General features: G+C 44.4%; 1 protein-coding gene across 14 annotated transcripts in view; it reads right to left on the bottom strand.

Moving 5' to 3' along the window:
* Nucleotides 1–7,986: 7,986 nt before the first annotated feature.
* The window catches only part of PPP1R9A (protein phosphatase 1 regulatory subunit 9A), a 143,923-nt gene continuing 129,764 nt past the window's right edge, over nucleotides 7,987–22,145 (bottom strand). For 8 of the 14 annotated variants that reach the window (XM_079948416.1, XM_079948410.1, XM_079948423.1 and 5 more), the window contains 7 exons: nucleotides 19,779–19,866; nucleotides 19,596–19,673; nucleotides 18,696–18,897; nucleotides 13,153–13,272; nucleotides 11,594–11,617; nucleotides 9,972–10,154; nucleotides 7,987–8,362 (listed from right to left, as the gene is read on the bottom strand). In XM_079948416.1, the coding sequence (XP_079804542.1) occupies nucleotides 8,150–8,362; nucleotides 9,972–10,154; nucleotides 11,594–11,617; nucleotides 13,153–13,272; nucleotides 18,696–18,897; nucleotides 19,596–19,673; nucleotides 19,779–19,866 (908 nt within the window). In that variant the 3' untranslated portion in view covers nucleotides 7,987–8,149. The remainder of the gene's footprint in view (nucleotides 8,363–9,971; nucleotides 10,155–11,593; nucleotides 11,618–13,152; nucleotides 13,273–18,695; nucleotides 18,898–19,595; nucleotides 19,674–19,778; nucleotides 19,867–22,145) is intronic. The other 6 variants (XM_079948422.1, XM_079948415.1, XM_079948411.1 and 3 more) reach the window with 3 other exon arrangements.

The raw sequence follows: 22,145 nt of genomic DNA, 5'->3' as shown, positions 1-22,145 counted from the left end.
CGGGATTTGTCTGATTTCTTCCCCCTGCCCCTCTTCATGGTTTCTTCTTGAAATGGCTGCAGCCAAGGGGGTTGGACGATTTGTCCGATCTATCCTGTTTACTGATTTGTCTGATCTTGTTCTCCCACTCTCTCCAAGGTTTCCACTAGAAAATGGTTGCCACTGACCAGCAAAGTGCAAACAAAGGAAGTTGGCTGTCTGGATCTGTGGAGCATATAGCAAGGTTTTGGCATAATTCTTTACATGCATATAAGCGGATTTTAGGATAGTGAGCTTCTGGGTAGTGGGACCTGCCTATGCAAACAATTTAATCCTACAGTGGTGCCTCGCAAGATGAAATTAATCCGTTCCGTGAGGCTCTTCGTATAGCGGTTTTTTCGTCTTGCGAAGCAAGCCCATTGACAGTTTAGCGGATTAGCGCTATTAGCGGCTTAGCAGCTTTTAGCGATCAGCTGTTAAGCGGCTTATCAGCGGATCAGGTGATAAGCAGCTTAGCGGCTTAGGAAAAGGGGGGGGGGGAAAGGGGAAAAAACCCGCAGGAACTCGCAAGACATTTTCGTCTTGCGAAGCAAGCCCATAGGGAAATTCGTTTTGCGAAGCGCCTCCAAAACGGAAAACCCTTTCGTCTAGCGGGTTTTCCGTCTTGCGAGGCGTTCGTCTTGCGGGGCACCACTGTACCTCAAACCTTCTGGTCTTGCAGGAAGGGCACTTCAGGTATTTGCTGCAGTCTTGCTTTTTTACTTTCATGCTAAGCTTTTAAGTCAGCTGGGCAGGGCTGATTTCAGCCAAGCTTCCCTGAGGCAGTTTTGCTTATAAAGCATGGGGGTTGTTTGGCAGACCGAAAGAACATTTGTTGCCCAGCTACTTTGGAATTCGTTTAAAGTTGCCCGGTAAGTAAGTGCAATATTAAATTCTAAATTTAGAGCCAAGGCTGTTATCTTTTAGTTGGAGTGAGGGACTGTAAAGTCAGGTTTGAGTCGGTTGGTCAAGGCAGCTGAAGAATCTGGTTTTAAGGAGGCTTGTTCTCAAGAGCTTTGTGCCCTTCCTAGGTACTTATTTGGCTGAGTGCCTCAGATACATGACATAGAGCAGTGTTTCCCAACCTTGGGCCTCCAGCTGTTTTTGGACTACAATTCCCATCATCCCTTGCCACTGGTCTTGCTAGTCAGGGATGATGGGAGTTGTAGTTCAAAAACAGCTGGAGGCCCAAGGTTGGGAAACACTGACATAGAGGCACAACATTCATGCCACTGAGGAAGTCCTAAGCCTTGTGCTTTTTTCCAAACTTGTGAAAAACTTTCCCGTTTGAAGGAAAACTATTATGCAGCTGTGGGGATTTTCAACCCCTGAGTACTCCAAAGAGTCTGAGGTGAAAGCAGAGGCCTCTTCCTCTCCAAGGGAGTAATCCTGTCAGAGGCTCAGATGTAGAACTCATTTCACAGAATTGTAGTTTGGAAGGTTGACCGTGAGGGTCAACTGGTCCAGCCCCCTGCAATGCAGAAATTCTTTTGCCCAATGTGGGGTTTGAACCCACAACCCTGAGATTAAGTATATCATGCTCTACTGCCAGCTAAGGGTTAATGCTAGGAGGCCCAGGGTGCTTTCCAAGACAGAACACATTTCCTTTCCCCCTTTGCTGCATGCAAATTTCACCATGCTTGTGGGCCTAGCCTTCCCCAGAGCTGCAGTGAGGTGGGGAGTACAAAACACAATACCACCGAGGAGTTTCAGTATTTCATTTATTGCATTCGTTGTCTAACAACAATACTCATTGGCAATAAGTTTATATACACTAACAAATTAATCACAGTTTTTTCTTTAAAAAAAAGAATCTGTAAGAATACGAAGGGCAACTGGATTTTTTGTTTGTTTGTTTTTGTTCTTATTTTTATCTTAATGCCTCCAAGTAACTAAACGTAGAGAGATGTTGTTTTTCCTGGGAAGTTAAATCTTTTGAAAAAGAAGGACAAATTAAGAAAGCACAAGCATACAAACTCAGACAGGGCATTGCAGCAGCATCTTCCATGCAGATGATTTGACACCTAGATGTACAAAACTAAAAAATGAACTAAAATACCAGGATAACATGCAATTCATACATTAACACCTCCCCAACACACAGTTCCCCCTCCCCCTCCCCTTTGACTGACAAGCCAACACTCTGTTTCAAAGCAATGGGGCCACACAGTGCACTTCTCGAGGGGGGCTTTGGGCTGTCTTGTTTTAGCCAGATGCAACACTAGCGAAGCCAACAATGGTTTGTATTGCAGTTATGAATGCAAAACTCCTTACAAAAGCAGGAGCTAAAGTGACAAACTGTCAAGGAAAATATTTCTGGCTGGGCAGGTTTTTCCTGGGGTCATTGCCATTTAGAGGTTTTCCTGGCATTGGCTTTTTTGCTCTTCTTCTGGAGTCTACTTCAGTAGTTCTGAGTTATCCTTTTCCTATCTAGCTGTGGCCCTGTGCAGCTAGGGGTGTTTACAATAAGCTCAAGGCTCCATCAATGTCCATTCAAAGCTAATGCCAGCCTTCTGAAATAAAATATGACTTATTTTTGACTACCAAAGGCTCGTTCACCGAGCACCGCTGCTTCAAGCCATTTGTTTCACTGCAAGGAAGAGTGTGTGAACTTTTCCCTGTAGGGTGTGGGAGCTCCTTCCTGCACTGTGAAGATAAAATCAGAAGTCTGAGTCAGCGGTGGAGAACCCATGGCCCTCCAGATGCAGTTTCCATCAACCCCAGGCAGTGTATCCAGTGGTCAGGGATGATAGGAGTTGTAGTTCAGTAACTGGAAGGCTTCTCCATCCCTGGCCTCGGTCAATAGCTGGAGACCATACTGTAACTCCATGAGAAAAGCGCTCCAGTTTCCAGGAGGGGAAGATCCAGCATCGGTGTCCACCTCGTAGTCTGCATCCTCTGATGTTGCCTTCACAGCGTTATGAGGATACTAAGAAAAAGGGCTATTTGAAGTGCACTAAAATAAGTGGAGAGGTGTGGTGCATCACAAACATCCAGATGAAAGAAGCAACCACTATTTGCAGAAGAAGAACTTCACATTCTAAATAAGATGCATGCACCTTATACTCAAAACCTACAAAGGTCGACTTTCTTTTTCCAGTTATGAGAATGACTCTACTTGTGCCCAGGTCAATAGTGGCATAAATCGCCATCTTTCCAGTGTCAGAGGAATGCAATGAAAATAAAAGGGGAGGAGGAAAAACCATCAACCCAAAGGGACTGTGAAATATGCGAATGACTTGACAATTGCAAGTGTTGATTGGCGAAGTCACAATCCCACTCTGCGAAAAACTACTCAAACCTTTCCAATAGAATTCAAGCATACAGTTTACAAAATACCCAAAAGAAGTGATTTCTTCTTAATAGCAAATCTCTACTAAATTGATTCTGCCAAAAGAACAACATGCATAAAGACATCCAGAGAAAACACTGGGAAATAGAAGTTTTAAGAAAACGTTCTGTTTAAAATCTTGTGGTCCCTCAACTATAAAATGTTTTAATGGACAACCATTCCACTTGCTTAACATGCAAGAGGTTAGGCTCAGAGTCAAATTCTTTCCTGCCTTGTGGTGAAGAGTCATTTTCCTTGGGCTCTGCTTGACTAGCACCCTCTTGTGGGCTGTCTATATAAACATATATAGGCTCCATGCCCGACTTCTGAAGCCACATTTGTGTGCAAAAATGGGCGCACACGAGTCTGTTTTCAAAACAGTTCACCTCTGAAAACCTTCCAGTTTTGCTGAATATCTTTCATTATTTTGATTCAATGAAAAACAAGTCCAAAATCAACTCTATACCTTCTGTTTACGTACAAATTTTCTTAAATGAGTAGAAACCTCCAAACTGCGCAAATGAACACAGTCTTGAGAAAACATCTCTTTTTCTTCTTTCCAGCATTCTTCGCAAAGAAACAAGTTTGCTGACGGGTTGTTGTTTTTCTGTAGAGAAACAAAGCCACACTTTCTCCTGCTGAGGCACAGTTTAAGTACTGTTTCTATGGTTATAAATAAGAGAAACCAAGAGGATTTATTCCTATATAAGAAAACATATTGGTCTGAATGTTAAATAAAGGGCACTAATTCTAAATTACATCTGACAAAGTTCTGGAAATGGCTCTAGGTTTATGTGTCTGACTTGGTGGTCATTCGGTGTTAAGCATTCATACAAAATCATGTCTCTGCAGGGGAGAGACTTTCAAGGAGCTGGGTAACATCTTGCAAGTGCAATGCAGAAAGGAATCCCAAGCATTAATTAGGAGAGAAACAAGAATGTTATCACTGAAGGCAGAGACGGAAGGGCAATCTCCCGATGGCAACAAAGCGATAATCACCCATCGTCACCTCTGACCCCTTTTCTATACTCAAGAAAGACCTTCTAAAACTTACATACCCTGTTTTTAAGAGCTTTCTCTCAACGCGTAGGTCAACAAACTGTGCAAAGTGTCATACAACTAGACACACTAGCTATGTAGCAACCCTCCATTTCTCTCTTTGGTGGGTCTTTAGTCTCACAGTCCTGTTTAACCAAATGCAAGACTAGTGCAATGAAAGGAAAAGTAGTGGAAGGCCCTTTTCTCTCTTCTTAGGTGACTTACCGCCCAACCATCACAGACTTTGCACCAAGGGAGATCCTTCTGCATGTGTGCAGGCCAGCAATGCTTATGCCCCAGAGGTATATATGCACACGGATATGAAGGCTAATGTGACAGGTGATGGCTTCACCAGCTAATTCAGGCAGGATGAAGCCCTTAGGCTACCTCATATCCCACACATTCTGTAGGGCCTTTCCTCTTCCCAGACTGCAAGCGGGTAACCCAAACAACACAGGAGGGGGCCAGTGGTTGGGAACTCTGCGAAGCAGTTTTTTTGATCAGGTTCTGATCTAGTTTGGTCTGCATAAACTGAGTGGGTCCTGACCCTGCAGACACCTCCCCCCCCCCCGCACTGCCCAAACTCTCATTCCTGCGGTGGAATCTTCAGCTTGCAGGGAACTTGGTTAAGCACCTAATTTTGCCGACTGCTAACACCACCACCCTACTGGAGAATGCAAATTGTGGAAGTGCTTATAACCAAAATATGTAGCAGCCTGCCTTGGCGGTTACGAAGCAGGTGGGAAGCTGCTGAATCGTTGTGGCTGAGCCCTGTCTAATGGAACGAGCAGGAGAAGGAACTCAGGCGGAGCCCACACTTTGGGGGCAAACACGGCTAAATGTTGGTGCAACACCCCCACCCCCACCCAGCTCTGGGGTATGCTCCAGAGATCAGTGTACTTTTATTACAGGTCTGGGGGGTGCTCAGGATTGGCAAAATCTGAGCAAATAACAAGGGGAGGAAGAAGCACTCCATTCTCCAGTTTCAGTATACTGAATGGACCAAATGCTCTTGACTGTCATGTGAACACTAAAGGCGGCTTACAGTTCCTAGGAGCACATCTCACTTTGGCTGCAAACAAGGGAAGTCCAGACAGCTGAGCATGTATTTGCTGACACCTGGTCCATGCTGGCTGGCTGTGTCTTCCGTAGGCGTGTGGCAAAGGGCAAGGTCTGCGCAGCGCATCTTCTCTTACCATTTGAAAGGCAAGGAGGGGAAGAAGCTGCAGTTGCCGCGCTGACAACTGTTGAGAAACAAACCCAGCAACGCTCACACCAGGACCGCTACTCCTATGACATCGGAAATACCCCTCTGATCTCATTTTAAATAAAAGATTGGAAACACTTTTAGGAACATTTCAAAAATGTTTAGGAGAGGAGCAGAAAGAGGAACAAGCAAAAACTGCCTCGTGTCCATGAGGAGAACTCTGTCCCCTTGCTTGGTCTGTTCTGCTTCAGATATGCTCCCCCTTTTGCATTTTATGCATTTCTTTCTTAACTGTAGTTCTTTAGGAGTGTCTTTTTTCTTTTACATTTTGAACACTTTCACTTTTTTTTCTTAAAAAAAATCAGATTAAAATTCAGTGCTCGACTCCCAAATTGCCACCAAGCAATAAACGAAGAAAGAGAACAATTACAGGATATAAATCAAAAGTAGTTATCTGCGGCGATAAAACCCAATTTACATGGTCCTAAACAGCAGGGATGCAAAAAAATCAATATACAACACAATATCGTCCCCCAGGGATCTTAGAAAAACAAAAGAGAAGATATAAATAATGTAAAGCAGAGGAATGTGCTCATAGATGTTACTTGTATATACATCCAGTTTAAATTACAAGCATGTAAACATAACTTAAAAGAGAAAATAAGCATCTAATGCATTTAACCTTAATGCATTCATAGCTAAAATTAGTACATCTCCAGTTTCTCCCAGATAATCTTTTTTATCTAAACAAAACCTTTTAACCTCTTAAAATAAACCAAAGAACACTAGTCTGAACAGATTTCCATCCGAGTTTTCTGTTGAATTTGCATCTTGAGAAGCATTCTTTTTCAGTGCTGAAAATATGCCCTCTCTCCAGAGTCATACGGGGTGTGGTGACCTCCCCAAAGCATCAATATATCTAAAACAGTGTCCTTGACTGCAGAGATTTGTTATTCTAGCTGCAGATTTTCAGTTCAAATGTTGTATCGGGAACACGAAAAAAACTGCACTGGGCTTGTGGGGATGCAGAAAGCCATCAGAGAGATGAGCCACATGCAGCGAGGCATGTACAAAAGGGGGGGGGAAAGGGGGGGAGACTATCATGGCTGAAACGACAATGTGACCTCCTGTACTGGATGGAACTTGCTAGCAACACTCTAGTGAGAAGCCCAGGTAGGCTTTAAAGTAAATCTGGCTGCTAAAATGTATAAATGATTAACAGAATCCTTTTAATCACATTCATCATTTGAGCCCAATTTTCTGCCTGTTGAATCTTAGTCCCTAGTTCTGCGAAAGGCAGCACTAAGAGCTAACCAAAAATGAATTAACCACAGAACAGGTGGCTGGAATCAGACGCTCTGCATTTGTGCAATGCCCCAAAAGGGAAATGAGGCTATTGTCCAATGTTTACTGAAAAGTCTCATTTACTGGGATTCCTTTTCACTTTCTACTCCACTGCATCATTCTATTACGGGACAGTATTTAATTCTGAAACTCACATTGTCTTAATTGGCATCTCTCTCTCTCTCTCTCTCTCTCTCTCTCTCTCTCTCTCTCTCTCTCTCTCATTAAGTACACATTTTAGCCTTAAGTAGGGTTCATTCTGCAACTCAATTTCAGCTGGTCAAATCCCAGGTCTGCAACCAGCCAGTCTCATACTTGCTCCCATCCACCCCTTGCCCCTCATCAGCCCCCCCCCACGCTCTGTGCTGAAAATGGGTGGGGCATATTCCTTAGAAAAGAAACAAGAGTTTTCCATCCACTATCAGTTGAAAAAAGGAATCTCATGCTACAGGAAAGAGTAGCTAGGGACACCCCCCCTTGACCCCGAGGAAAACAAAGGGAAAACTGTATTCTAAAGTTCTAGCACAAGCCCCAACCTAGTATTAGAAACCTAGCCTCACCCGCATGCTTAGAGGGTAAATGTTACTCTCTGCTCTCATGTTAGCAAGTTAAGGCCCTGCTTCCTTCTTGAGCTAAACTGCTGTGGAGTTCACAAGGGAAAGGGGGAATTGGGGGACTGAGGAGTCAAAGCGGGGCGTGAAAACAAACGATAACCAATACGCAGCCGATTCCAGTTTGCTCCCTTTCACAGGTCCAGTGTAAGCTTCTCAAGCATTGCCCGTTTCTGGAGGCAATCTTCAAGTTTACAGTACACCAAGCTGCGTCCTACCGTGTCCTATGCTGATTTACGGAAGGGGCCAGACACAACCAGCACAATGCAAAGGATGGAGTGGGGATGGGGAAAGGGAAAGGCTCTGAAGGCTGGCCCAGGCTTGGTTGGCCAGCCCGGTTATGAGAAAATGCAAAGTGCAGTCAGGGCTTGCGGCCGGCCGAGTAGCCAAAAGTACCAGCATGTCCACCAACTGCAGGAAAGTGTAGCTACACAGTGTTCATTTCCCCTATTTATTCTAGTTAAAGCCTCAGATATGAGTACAGAGCTCTGTGTAATGAAGACAAGGAGGTAGGGAAGGAAAACAAGACTCGCTTTTTGAGTTTCTTCCCTGAAAGCCTCTTCCCCGGTTCCTAATAGAATAATCATCAACTCTTATTCATCACTGCTCATTAGCTCCCTCTGTTGGATCTGGTGAGCGCTTCTCCGGCTTTCGGGGCTTCCTCTGAAGCTGCTCTTTTTCTTTCTTCCTAAGTTTTTCCCTTTGCTTCTCCATCTTCTCTTGAGCTTTGCGAGCTTTCTCTATAGACACTCTCATTTCTTTAATTTTCTTTTTAATGACAGCTCTGTCTTGGGAAGATGTCATGCCAAGGGCCTAACAGCAAGGAAAGAAAGAGAGCAACGGTATAATTTGTAGCACCTTCTAAACATTTAAGTTGGGTGGAGAATAACCCAGTGTTCTTTCACAGCTTGACACCCTCATTCGACAAAAAGAGGGATAGCCAACTCACACCAGTGTCTTCCATGCTTATAGCCTTGCATATCCTGAACAGAGCACCAGTCCCTATACAAAACCTCCCAGTAGTTACTCATCAGCAATACTGGTTTAAATTAGTCCTGCATGTGTAAGCTGCTCTCACCTAATGAGTACGGGCCATGAAAGGTGCATTTTGAACGCTTGCTTTTCCCACTGAGACTGTGCTGTTCTGGAGTGACGGCCTGCCAAGTGAGGGTTCCAGGTGCCTAAAAGCCAGAGGTTGCCAGAAGCGATCCCTTAGGCTGATCACTGCTTTTCCAAAAATACTAGCAGGATCAGCATGAGGGGGAATAACAACTACAACATCTCCCTCGCAAATAGCTGCTGCAAAGCCCAGCAAGAACGTGTTTAATGAGCGACTTCTTGATTTGCTTCCAGGTACGGTGCCAGTTGTAGCGGGTAAGCTGACATCTACAAGCGGCTTTTGATGCTGCTGCATGGGGAGCGAATGAATGTGTGTATATGTATGTACACATATCTATATCTACAGGGGTGGCCACAGACTTAAAAGAGCCCTAGCCAAAATAGGTTAGGGCCCTCTTTTACATTGATGCATCCCCTTGAGCTTGCCTGAGAGTGGCGTTGATGGCAGCATTCCAAGGGTTAGCTTGGAGCCATCATTTTTCATTTCCCACAGTGCCTTGGGGGTGCCCGACTACAGGGCATTGTGGGAAACTAAAGTTGAGGCTCACAGAGTCAACTACCCAATGTGAAGGAACTACCCAATGTGAAGGGCCCAGGGCAAGTGTCGGCACTGGTGAGCCCTGCTGGGCCCCCAGAAGCTGCCTTCTGGGTCTGCCTATTTATTTTTACGGAAAATAGAACTTACGTGTGTGTGTGTGTGTGTGTGTGTGTGTTACACAGTAACAATAATACATACAATACAACTGCATTTTCTAGATTCAAAGTGATCCGTGACTATCTCCTTGGTAATTTCCCTACATTAATGGTACAAAATTAACACTGCAAGCAGAGGCAGTTACCTATTCAGCATGGCACAAAGTGAAATGTGATACAACTAAAGTCTCTAATAATTTGGCCAAAGGTGCAATTACTCCTGGCCACGTAGGCCATTTTGTTTGTGCTCTAGCACTGTCCTTTTTCAAGTTAAAAAAGAAAGAACACTTTTGCTATATAGAATAAATTAAGCTTGGTATATTGAAAACTGCCCATTAACTTTTAACACCGAGTACTGTGCACCCAGGGCTTTATTTTCAGAAATAATGATGTATTCAGGGTTCCAACTGTTATTATATCAGCAGCATAATCAAAATCTCCAGCAACTTGCACCGCTTCCATTATTTGTTACTTGCTAGTGTGGGCTTTGTTAGTAGTAAGAATATTTTTATTTTATTTTTTGGCATCCAAGACAAATATTTCCCGCTAACAGATCCCTTGGGCACAAACAGAATGCTGAATCTTGTTTGCCACAGTGAGAGGCAATTACCTTAAGCTTACTGCCATCCAGCTGAACGAGACGCTCTCCATTTATATTTTGGGCAGTGAACTCAGGGACATACTGTTCTAGATTCAGGCTCATTAGCCAGTTAGTAACCTGTTGCACACTCCATTCCTGAAAGGCGCGATTTGGGGATTGGCTGTGCTTGGGAGACTGTCCATCATCAAGGATCTGTAAAAAGCATATTTCAAAGATCAGGTGTGTGAGGGTGGCATCATCATTTCACGAGAGAGGCATCATAGTGGCACACTTTCTGATGGTACTCAAATACCTGATGTGCCTATCGATATGCAAGACCACCAAAACTGGCTTGTTGGGAGTCCACATACTTCAAAAAGCCCATCTAGTGTGACAGATACAAAGTATTAAAAAATGAAGTGGGGCTGTGGAAATACATGGGGTTGTCTGACAAAGTGAGTGGGTTCTCCTGGCCTATGTTTCAATGACATCACACTGTCTGGAGAGCAGCCCAAGCATCTGGAAAAGCCCCCTTTGGTACTGAGAACTGAAGGACTAACTATTGTTTTACTTTCATCTCAAAGTTGATACGTGCTGATTTAAGACAAGTAAATTTGGCAGGGCAAAGATTTCATTTGAATGTGGCCTTCTCATGGTGGGAGATGGTATTTACCATATCAGGGAGCTCATCCAGAAGTGGCACATACCAACTGTTGCCATGAGAGGGCACATTTCAATAAAGCACCACACTGCACAAGTCAGTAGTACCGGTCAGTAGTGAGAGATCCTCTGTTGGACTGCATACATCTGAGAATGGCAGCTTCCCTTCAGATGAGACAGTGACCAGGGAACCATGCAAATATGAATCACAAAACAAGAACAATTATGCTGGGGACTCATTTAGTTTAGCATCCAGTTTCCCACAGTGGCCGACATGGTGCTACTGGGAAGCAGGGCATGAAGGTAATATTCTTCACCCGATGTATTCCATAGCAAACTGCCTTTGAACCTGAAGGTGGCATACAGCTGTCATTGCTTGTAGCCACAGATAAGACTCTACCCTCCACAACCTTGCATAAACCAACGTGCTGTAGAGGTTAGAGTGTTGGACTGCAACCTGGGAGACCAGGGTTCAAATCCCGACTCAGTCATGACGCTCACTGGGCCAGTCACCGTCTCTCAGCCTAACCTACCTCACAGGGTTGCTGTGAGTATAAAAATGGGGAGGGAGAGAACTATGTGTGCCAGCTTGAGTTTCCTGAAGGAAAGGTGGAATATAAAGGTAAAATCCTCTTCCTCCCTCTACTGGCCATCACTCCTCCATCTCATGGCAGCCAATTCCACGCATTAATTTTAGGTTGTGCGAAAAAGCAATTTCCTGTTGTCTGATCCATACTTACTGCCAATCCGGACATGAAAATCAGGCCTTCATGTCCCAGGATCTAACTGTGCCTTTTAAAAATCCCCGACACAATAGAGTGAGTTTTCAAAGTATTAGCATTGTGGTGGGAGGGTTTGAGGGTGAGGGAAGAGAGGCAGGCATGCACTTCGTTCCCGTAATCTGCTACACAAAAGCAAATGTGCCAATGGGAAAGAAAAGAAATGGCTCTTAGTACAACCCTCTGCAAAAAATATCTCATTATTATTCTCACCTCATCATCAATCATATCCAAGCTCTGAGTCAGCAATAAAGAAAATGGGAAAGAACAAATTATGATATACAGAACGTGTACAACTGTTCAAATAAATAGGGGATCACTGGGAACCGGCTGAGGACAACAATGTGGCAACAATCCCTATTTAACAGAAATATGTCTTTTTCTAAGATATAATTGAGCTAGTATTAGTTACCCATGCATTCAAATAAGCAGGATTTGCCTGAACATTTGTTTAGCATAGGAGGGAGATGCCATGATGGTTCTAGTGGCTGAAATCTTCAACTGACCTATAGTTATATACCTTTGCTGAGATCAACAGATCTGGAATTTCCCCCAACCCGTGAGTTAATAGGGCAAGAAGTTACAAGTTACCATCCGAGGTCAGTGCTATTTAACCTTGGAGGTCTCGATTGCGCCTGGCTATAACTCCTAACCTGAACCATCCTTGGGAGTAGGAAGCCACCCATAGGTTAGCCCAATAGCCATATGATTTAGAGTATGTATGGGGCATGGAAGAGGCAGGAAAAGTGATTGCCTTTCAACACCCAGCTGAACATGCTTCCCACTAAAAGGCTCAATTGTACTTGGCTTGCAGCAGCTGATGCTCTTACATCAGCTCACTCACTTCCAGGTTTGTGGCATTCGGGAGCCAAAACGTTTGACTCGCAAGGCGTTTGGGATCCAAGGTACGACTGTATATATGATCCAACTAAATTTTATTTACAGTAGATCCACTGAAATTAATGGACCCAAATTAGCCATGCTTTTTAAAAAAAAATTCAATGGATCTTGTATTTCATACAACCCTATGTGATTACATATATGTAGTTGCAATTTTATATATTTGGCTGGATTTCTGCCTTATTAATATTAATATATTAGTAGTAGTAGTAGTAGTAGTAGTAGTAGTAGTAGTAGTAGTGACTAGGTTGCCTCAGCCATTCTGGTTGGCTTCCAACAGATATAAAAACATAATAAAACATCAGTCTTTAAAAACTTCCCTATACAGGGCTGCCTTAGTTGCATAGTTATGACATCTGATGGGAGGGCATTCCACAGGGTAGGCACACTGCTGAGAAGGCCCTCTGCCTTGTTCCCTGTAGCTTAATTTCTTGCAGTGAGGGAACTACCAGAAGGCCTCGGAGCTGGACCTCAGTGATGGCTGAATGATGGGGGTGGAGACACTCCTTCAGGTATACAGGGTCAAGGCTGTTTGGGGCTTTAAAGGACAGCACTAACACTATGTATTGTGTCTTGAATTTATGCACAGGGCTTTGATTTTATAGGATATATGATGTCCTAAGCACTTTTCACATTTAGTCTTTGACTCAAAATGCATTAGGCCGTAACAAACGGCATTGTTTCCTGTACATTTCTGAAGAGTGCACTGAACTTTTTGTTCCAAGTCCACCAACAGACACATCCTGTGGCTTTTCTGATTGTGAGCTGCAGTCATAAAAAGTATTTTCCCCGCAAAGTTAAATTCAGCCAAGAGCTGTTAGCCTATTAACTAATCCACAGGGAGCACAGGAGTTATTTCCTACTACGGATACCTCATCAGATGACAGTGCTATGGAGTGTGAAAATCCTGGGGTTTTTGGTTCTGTCCCTAAGCCACTCAGATCAGCTGAACTGGTGCTGCTGGGACTGAAGTCGTCATTGAAAGCGAAATTCTGTAAGAAGACAAAGAAGAAAACCAAGCCCATCAGTCAAATGGCGGCGAATAGGCCTAAATGTCCAAATGAACTGGCTTCACCTTGCTGAACAGGCACAGCTCAGGAATGATTGTGATAATTCACATACCGCGGAGTATGAAAGGAAACTCAAAGTGTTCTTCTTTACAATGTCTTGAAAAATGAAATGTATTGTCATTATCTGCAAGTGATGAAGACAGAGCTTTCTGCACACCTGGCTTACAGTTGTAGATAATGCTGAGCTGAAAGCTCTTGATGGAGAACAGTTGTTGGCTAGAATTTGGGTTTGTGTGTGCATGAAAATGGGCTGCTGAAAGATTGATTTCTTAGCGCACGGGGGTGGGGGGAGTGGATGATTATTTTTTAAAGGGGGTTGCTGGAAGCAGGCTAGCCACCAGGAGTAGCAGGGAGAATTCTCTCTTTTTAATGTAAATGATTGCAAGGGAGTCCCATTGCTGCCTGCCATCTCCACCCCCAACACCTTAGTTGTGCCATTCCAGGGCATTCCTGGGGAATAAAATAGCTGCAACTGAAAAATGATGTCTACCAGTGGGGACTGCAATTTCGCCCTGAGAATAAATGAAACGGAATGAGGTGTAAGATGGGTTTGGAATAATAATCTGACCCAGCAGAAATGCAGGATTCACTGAAGCATCCCTAGGCCTGGAAATGCTAATCCTCAGAAATTCCTGATCTCCATGATATACAGAATTTTCCCATTAGGATAGGCTGTTATTTGACCACAACATACAATTAACTTTTTGTAAGGGGTGTGTGTGTCCCTAACCAGAAAGGAAGTCCCCCCCCCAACCTTGCGATCAGCATCAAAGAGATTCATGGAGTCATTGCTCCTTTCCTTCTGATGGTAACTTTGTATATTATCAAACAATTTAATCTGTTCCCCATGTTTTGTGCGACAACCGCACTGATTATTTGAAAGATAGGCATAGCTCAACAATCAAAATGAACACAAAACAGACATTTTGCCCCTTATCAATGCAATGGACAACACATCACATTTTATAGCAAAGACGAGTAACGAGGAGCGATTCCCAACAGAGCACTTTGTGATATGTACGTTTGGTAAAATTCATCCAAATTGCCATTAGAGGAATCCTGCAATGGCATACGCCAGGCTAAAAACAACAGCAACAATGCAGTTAAAACTAGCAAACAGAGAGACAGACAGATAAACCCCCAAAATCAAGATACTCATGAAGCTTTTGAGGTTTATTAAAAACAAACAAGCCACATACTCTTAAAAACCAGCAATGGGCTATGTCAACCATACATAAACCCAAATCTGTTTTGAAGGTGAAACTTAAAAGGGGAACTGAAACAGAAAAGCATTCCTATATTAAACTTAGCTTTTGGCTGTAGCATCATCCAAAAACATAAAGAATAATATTTCTGGCTAAAATGCAAATGAGAATTTTAAGCATTAGTTTACATCAGTAAGTGCTGCACATTATGGCAAGTTTCTTTATTTTGTGATGTTTGTAAAACACGAAGAACACTGAGTCACAACACTTTTGTTTTTCCAGGAGGCTCCTTTGAAGACAACCTCCTGTGCATGCCCTGAAATTTAGTTGTTCATTTTGTAGCCCTGGAAGCCTCCAATGTCAGGCTTTGGGCTGAACTAGAGACGATGAAGATCTCCCAACACTTCTTCATTAGTCAAATAATGCAGCTGTGCAGAATGGGAGGGGCGGCGGCCTATTTGCTCACACAATCGTGGCTGTGGTGCTCAACTGATTTTCCCTGAACAGCTTTCCTGATCCAAAATCTCTCCCCCTGCCCCCTTTCTATCACACACACAGTTTTCAGACCTACAAAGGAGTGGGATGGTGGAAGGTTCAGATGCTGTGCCTGTTCTCGTCACTGCCTTACATCACCCCAGGTGTGTTTTCTGAGTGTGACAGGCACATCTGTTGGACCTGCTGGCCTAGCAACAGCTCCTAGGGAGAGATTTACATGAAATATGGCTTGGGTGACTAAGCACTCTGACTCTATTATTTCCCACGAAAACTGGCAATTTTGCCAGCTGCTGAATTTGAGTAAAAGTGTGGGTGGGAACGGACAGGGTTAGCTGATGTAAAGGGATTAGGGGTTGCTTGTGCGTAAGCGCCAAAACCGCTCCAAGCTGAGTAGTTGGCTAAAGCTTTCCCTGACCGGACAGCCCTTACTTCGTGGCTGCCTTAATCACTGGCAGAATCCGTCAGTGGGCGTTTCCTGAACTTCTTCCAACATAAGAGCTCCTTGACAGAAAGTCTCTGCCTGGATTCCCTGCGCGACAGCTTTCTGCGCAGAGTGGGCGTCCCCAGGGGAGGTCCTGAGCTCTCTCCACTGGTCTCGCTGGAACGTCCCTGCGCCTTCCCTCCTCCTCCTCCTCCTTCCCTTCTTCCTCAGCGGAAGATCTCCCTCTTTCCCTGCTGGTTCCCTCCCCAGCGTCCGAGAGCCTCTCCACCACCCTGCGCTCCGATGGCAGTTCCCTGACAGATGATAAGATCAAACGTAGTCTGACCTTAACAGTAATTAATTCCTTTCCTAAATATCTCTGTCACTGCCACTGCTCTTGAGCCATTTGTCCAACATTTGTCTTTCTCCATGGAGACTTTTAAGAATGGAGAGGTTTTGTGCTGGGAAGGAGCTGTCCTCTTGACATTGGCATGGCTGCTGCTTACCTGGATGGGGCTGAGGTGGTGGGTGCATGTGGATGCACTGGCAGTAGTGTCAGATGGAGAGTCTGACTTTCATCAGCCTCATTCCCACCCCAGTCCCAGCTAGGTAAGCAACAACTATGCTGGTGTCAGGAGCAGGTGTGCCGGGTATAGGGGGCAGAGGGGGCAGCAACTGCCCCCATATTATGGGGCAGGGGGCCACCACCCCCTGCCAGGCACCCTCTGTGTGCCCCAGCTCCCGCCCGGCAGCCCAGGAGCCAGGCAGCAGCTGGAATGAGCAAGCGCAAAGATTGCCCTCTGCACGTTCTGCCCCCTCCTGGCACATGCTGGACAGGGTCACATGACACGTCACTTGGCCGCACACCCTCAATGCGGGGGACAAGTTGGCACCCCTGGTCAGGAGTGTGGCTATGCACTCGCTGCACAGACCACAATCAGTTGCGGGGGCTTGTCTACAGTGCTGCTTTACGCAGGTCTGGTGAACATAGCTGTAGCTTCGGAAACGTGAGGACCTACTTAACAGCTAGTGAGTGAAAAGCAAATGCTGCCACCATGATAGTTCAATGAGGAGCTCTTCTCGGTTTTCAAGCATAACTTTTGTCGAGAAACACTAAAACAGGAAGCAAGGAAAAGGCAAGAGCAGACAGAAAGCACAAGGCAACGTACAGTAAATATGGTGTCTGAGCAGGATTTTATCTTTGCTGCAGGGCTTCCCCTTCTTTAAAGCCACACAGCAGAAGTAGTGATGCTGACCATGCTTTTGATTTAAGCACTGAGCTGTAGCAAACATGTAATTTAACCAGTTTCAATTGAAAAGGGCTGTATGGTGTACAACAGAGAAGTGTGTCACCGTATAAAAGGTGATGCCCTAAAACGGTGAAACCAAGATCTGAAAATGCTTTTCACAAAGAGATGAAAATAGCCAAATTACAGAACTAAGCTTTCCCCTCTTTTGCTTCATAAAAGACGGTGACTTCATTTACCTGCTATTTATACTTATTTGCCTTTTTAAAATGCATTTAAATGCTGCTTTATTCAAATGAGGTTCTTTTTGCATTCATCCCCACTGGACACAGATGACTAAATATGCAATGGTTTTGCTGTGGTTCTGAACTCTTTGGTTGCAATTACAACTTGGCGGTTCTGTCGGGCTGCTCCCATAAAAGTTCAGTTTATACACACAAAAGTCCAGTTCACACATTCTACAAAGGACAGAAGCAGTGTGCAGGAAAGAACAATAAAAGACCTGTGACACCTGGCCTATGCAGACCTTATTAATATGAATGGAAGACGTATAATATGGTTTTGTTTCAATGGAGAACATAGGAAGCTGCCTTATATTGAGCAGAACCCAGCTCAGTACCGCTCACACTGACTGGCAGACAGCATCTTGCACTGGAGGCAGTCTCAGCTTGGCTGCACATCAACCAAGGCATGTTTACAGAGCACAACGATCACACAAACTATCTGAATTTCATTTTCACCCTCATATTGGTCAAAGGGATTCTCAAGGAATGCTGCAGAGATGAAGACGACTAATATGTGGAGCATGTAACATTGCCGCACAAAATATTATTTGCAAGCTACCATGCTAATAGCAACATGCAACCACGTTAAAAGGAAAAAAGGACCAACATTCATTTTAAACAATTCAATTTTTCTTAGTTCAGAAGAACTTCAAAATGGAATTAAACGTAATACCCAAGATGCTTGACAGGAACATCTTGTCTGGTGAAAGGAGCAGGAATGACAAAGTAATGAAGAGATGGAACAGCGACATTTTGTTTAAAATGTGCCAATATTTCAGTGGGATGTGTTAAAGCTGACCCTACAATCAATGCGGTAGTCAAAGCAACATATTTCAGTGTGGCTCAAAATACTTACTTGCACTTTAGGTGAGAACTTGCAAAAATAAAACAAAATAAAAATTGCAGGATTTTTTTTTAAGCAAAATGGATGCCGGAGCAATGAGGCCATGCCAATCAACAGTTTCTGGATATTACAGGAGGAGAGGGTTCTTTGCACAAGCTTAATTTGTGCTTAATTCCTGCAAGATTGCAGCATCATGTGTCTTCAAACCATGATCTGGAACATGGAAGTCTCTCTCTTTCCTTTTTGTTTTCATTTAGAATAGTTTGTTTTTTATTGTACTGTATTATGAAAAAGCTTCAATATAATTTTATGGAACAAAAGCTTTGAGAAAGAAGAGGGTATCCCCTACAATTTGGGTTTGCAAATACAGCGATAGGCTTTTAACAGGGCAGTGGGTCCTCCTGCTCCCTCTTCCCCCCTTAGCAACTTCGAACATTACATGTTGCACATTCCCTCTTTCCTTTCTTTCATGCTTATGATTCCCATGGGTTCATTTTCATCCAAGAAAGCCAAAGAGCTGCAGCTGTTACCTGCCATGGTTCCCACCCCCCTACACATCTACAAATTAAGCAAGTTCATTAAAAAGTCCGAACAAAGACTGTCCAGCTATATATGCTGGCATCAAGCCCACGTTGAGCTTGGCAGTTTGACACTAGCATATAAATTACTCTGATAACATTCACTGAAGAGACACAGAAGACAACCTGGAATGCTCATATCACATTTTTGCTGAACAATGAACACGTTGCTTGCAGTTACTATAACGTAGATCCTTTGCGTTAAGCCAGTAATAGCAACCTCGCTTAAGCCACTCCATGCACTGGGGAGGAGGTACTTTGCATTTTCTACCTTGGACCCCTTTTTAGCTGGACTTAGATTTTCAGAGGAAGGATCAGTTGAGCTGGTAGGTGAAGGCAGATTGCTGGAAGAATTGGATCTCCTGCTGCTCTCTCCATACCATGCAAATGGAATGGGACTATGTGGGAGAGAGGAGGACCGCTTGATTAAAGACACTCTACTTGATGAGCACTCCAGCAGCTCCTTAGTTGTCCTGTTTAACACAAGGTAGTAATGCACATAGATTAGACATTTAAAAACTATAAAGTCGCCGCAGACAAAAAAAGAGTAAAGGAAGAAGTGTGCATGCACATGAAAGCTCATACCAATAACTAACTTAGTTGGTCTCTAAGGTGCTACTGGAAGGAATTTTTTTTATTTTATTTTGTTTCGACTACGGCAGACCAACACGGCTGCCTACCTGTAACTGGAACGTATACAGTACATCTTATGAGGCAGTACAAAGTAGTAAAAACCTACCATCAACTATACAGCAAAGAATAATAATTTCATGCTATTCAGCTATTGCCTGAAATATTAACTGTTCTTCACTGTACAGGCTATTTTGGTAGTCCTAAACAAATTAACAAAAGCTACTATGAAGTAAGATGTTGCAAGAGATGTAGCACTTTCTTTTTTTACCAGCAGCAGATAGTTTGGTGGCTGCAACTGTAGCGCGGGGGGGGGGGAGGAGAGAGAGCAGCTCTAGCCTTTATTGTTGATGCCTTGGTTACAACTAGTCTGGACTTTTGCAGTGCTCTCTATATGGGGCTCGTGTAAATTACACAGCTTGAAGGCTGGAAAACAGTAAGACTGCAATCCAACGCACACTTATGAGCAAGAAAGTTCCACTCAACACAGTAGGACTTATTTGAGCCTGAAATTGGTTATACCCATGCTATTCACTCATACCTGCAGCCAGTAGAGACCCTAACTGCTTCCTTCTCTCTCCTCTTCTTGCCTTTGTTAGAACTCCTTCTCAAGGGAGCCCTACAATGTTAAAAGAGTCAAAAGAGTGTCCAAAAGGTAGTACACCATTTATTTATTTATTTTTAAAAAGGTTTTAATCTTCGTTAATGAGAAATCAATGCTTACCCCAAGTCCACAAACTTTTGTTTTATTGTCCTTATATGCCCCGTAGAAGGGCTGGATATTCTTGGGGATTGTATACCTGTGGCACCATCTAGGACACATTTGTACATTAAAAAAACACAGTTCATTATAGCCATTTGTGTTTTACCATTAAAACAGCACTTTGTTTTTGCATCCAGAAAAATTCACGTACACACATACACACACACACACACAACCCCCCAAAATCATAACAAGTCGAACATTTATTATTCAAACAAGGCAAAACGTTGACCGTAAATGTATGGACCATATGTCTGTTAGGAAAGACCTTTGCTGTAATCTAAAAATCTGTATTTGCATACAGAGGGGGTCATCAGGTTCGGTCAAAACCTTTGTTGACGTTTAACAGCTGAAGAGACAAGCAGCTTGTTAAACTGAACTGTGGCTTCTTAGGCAGTGGGAACTGCTGTAGTGAAAACATTTTTAAGAAGGTCGCATGAGAATATTCCCTCTGTGCTAGTAGTAGATTCTTTAGATCATAAGCCTGGGCAACAATCAGTTCTTGTTTTTGCACAATCACTAGAAAAATCTCAACTACGTCTCAAATTCTTCATGTAGCTTACTTGCCTATTTGCCACCATTCAATCCCAACAAAAGGGCTGTGGATGACTTGCTAATTTATCATGTACATACATACATACATACATGTATGTACATACATACAAAAGCTTACACTTCGTAAGTAATTAAAAGTCCAAAGAAAACTGGAGTAAAAGGAAATACTATGTGCAGTGATAATGTGTGCCTGCATAACATTGAAAGATACAAGAAAAGACAGAAAGATTAAGACACATTTCAGTGATATCTACTGCAATGGCTAATTAGTATTGATGCTGCTAATGTAAAATTCAGGACCCAGGGCCCATGTTTCTTTCTTTCTTTTTTTAATGTAGAGAGAAGCTCTGTTTCTGTATACCAGAAGCTTTGCAGCTCTAAGCAAATAACCCAGCTGCGATAGATGGTACTGGTAATTTTTTCAGGAAGAGATGCGAGGAAATGAGCATGTTTGCATACAGACATGCAAGCCAGGACCCAAAGAGGTGCAATACTCCACAGCAACACATGGGCTTCAAAGTCCCTTCCTCCCCAACAGCAAACCTGCCACCCAACAAGCCAGCCCTGAATGCTGTGGAAGCCTCAAAAACACCCTTTGATGCACAGCAAGCAGCTGCTTTCCAGAAACAAAGAAGTGAAAAGCCTGCTGTGCAAGCAAGACTTTGCATGTGCCTAAAAGGGCTCCTTGGATCCTGGTCAGAAGGTGTCTTTGCGCTGTTACAAATGTACTGCTATTTTTATAGTGCACTTTGAAACCTCCCCCGGGGTGAGAAATGCAGAAAGGCTTTTAAATCACGAAGGGCAAACTTCCCGTGTTAACAAGAGCAAGCAAGCAAACTATATAAATCTAGGGGAACGTAACAAAAAGGTATTTTAAAACAACAGAGGGGATGCAGAGAATCTGCTATGTGCACACATGCGCCCGTGTGTTTGAGAGAGAAGGAAGATGGACTGCAAATGTCCCCTTCTGGCAAGATGCCACACGCCTAATGGGGTTAATACATCCGACGGCTCTGTGACTGTTAGGGGGCCTTGGGGTTACATTAGACTGCTAGGAAAGGGCTTGGAGTTGAAACAGTCTTGTGCTTGACATCAAAAGTGTAACGTATTCCTCTGCTAGCAGGCCCGGGTGCCAAAAGGAGCCCTCCAGGCCTCTCTAGCTGACTCACAGGACTCTCCTCAGTTGTGCCCCCCTGTCCCAAGCCTTCCGTCCTCTGCCGGGCTGAATGTGTCCTTGAACAGTGGAACATGCCCAAGAACAGTACTTTCGCTTGCCTGCTTGGAGAGATGCAAGTACAGGCAAGTCCCCACTTAGGCGCATTCAAGGTATGAACGGCTGTGCATCACCGCAGTGGCGTAGCGTAGGGGGTGCCAGGGGTGCCGGCCGCACCGGGCGCAACATCTGGGGGGGTGCGAGTCCAGAGGGAAGGGACAAGTTCCTTCCTCCGCCGGGCTCCCCGCCGCCACCGCCAGCCTTGCGCCCTAGCGCGCGCACGCCCCCCGCTGCCGCCGCCACCGCTGCGGCTGCGCTCCACTCACTGCTCGCAGGAGGAGCAGCCGCTGCAGCAGCGCCGACGCCGCCACCAACGCCTGGCCAGGCACGGGCAGCCTCCGCACCCCGCCGACATCCCCTCGGCCCAGCCACAGGCGGCGGCTTCTGCCGACTGGGAGGGAGGAGAGCTCCGAGGGGCCTCGCCGCGCCCTGCTCTCCCCAAAACCCTCCGAGAGGAAGCCGGCGGGCGGGCGAGAGTCTCCCGGCGGAAGGTGGCGCCG

The sequence above is a fragment of the Podarcis cretensis genome (genome assembly GCF_951804945.1).
Source record: "Podarcis cretensis genome assembly, chromosome: 12".
Classification (NCBI taxonomy): Eukaryota; Metazoa; Chordata; class Lepidosauria; order Squamata; family Lacertidae; genus Podarcis; species Podarcis cretensis.
The sequence above is the reverse complement of the archived record's forward strand: the minus strand, read 5'-3'. Positions and strand labels throughout refer to the sequence as shown.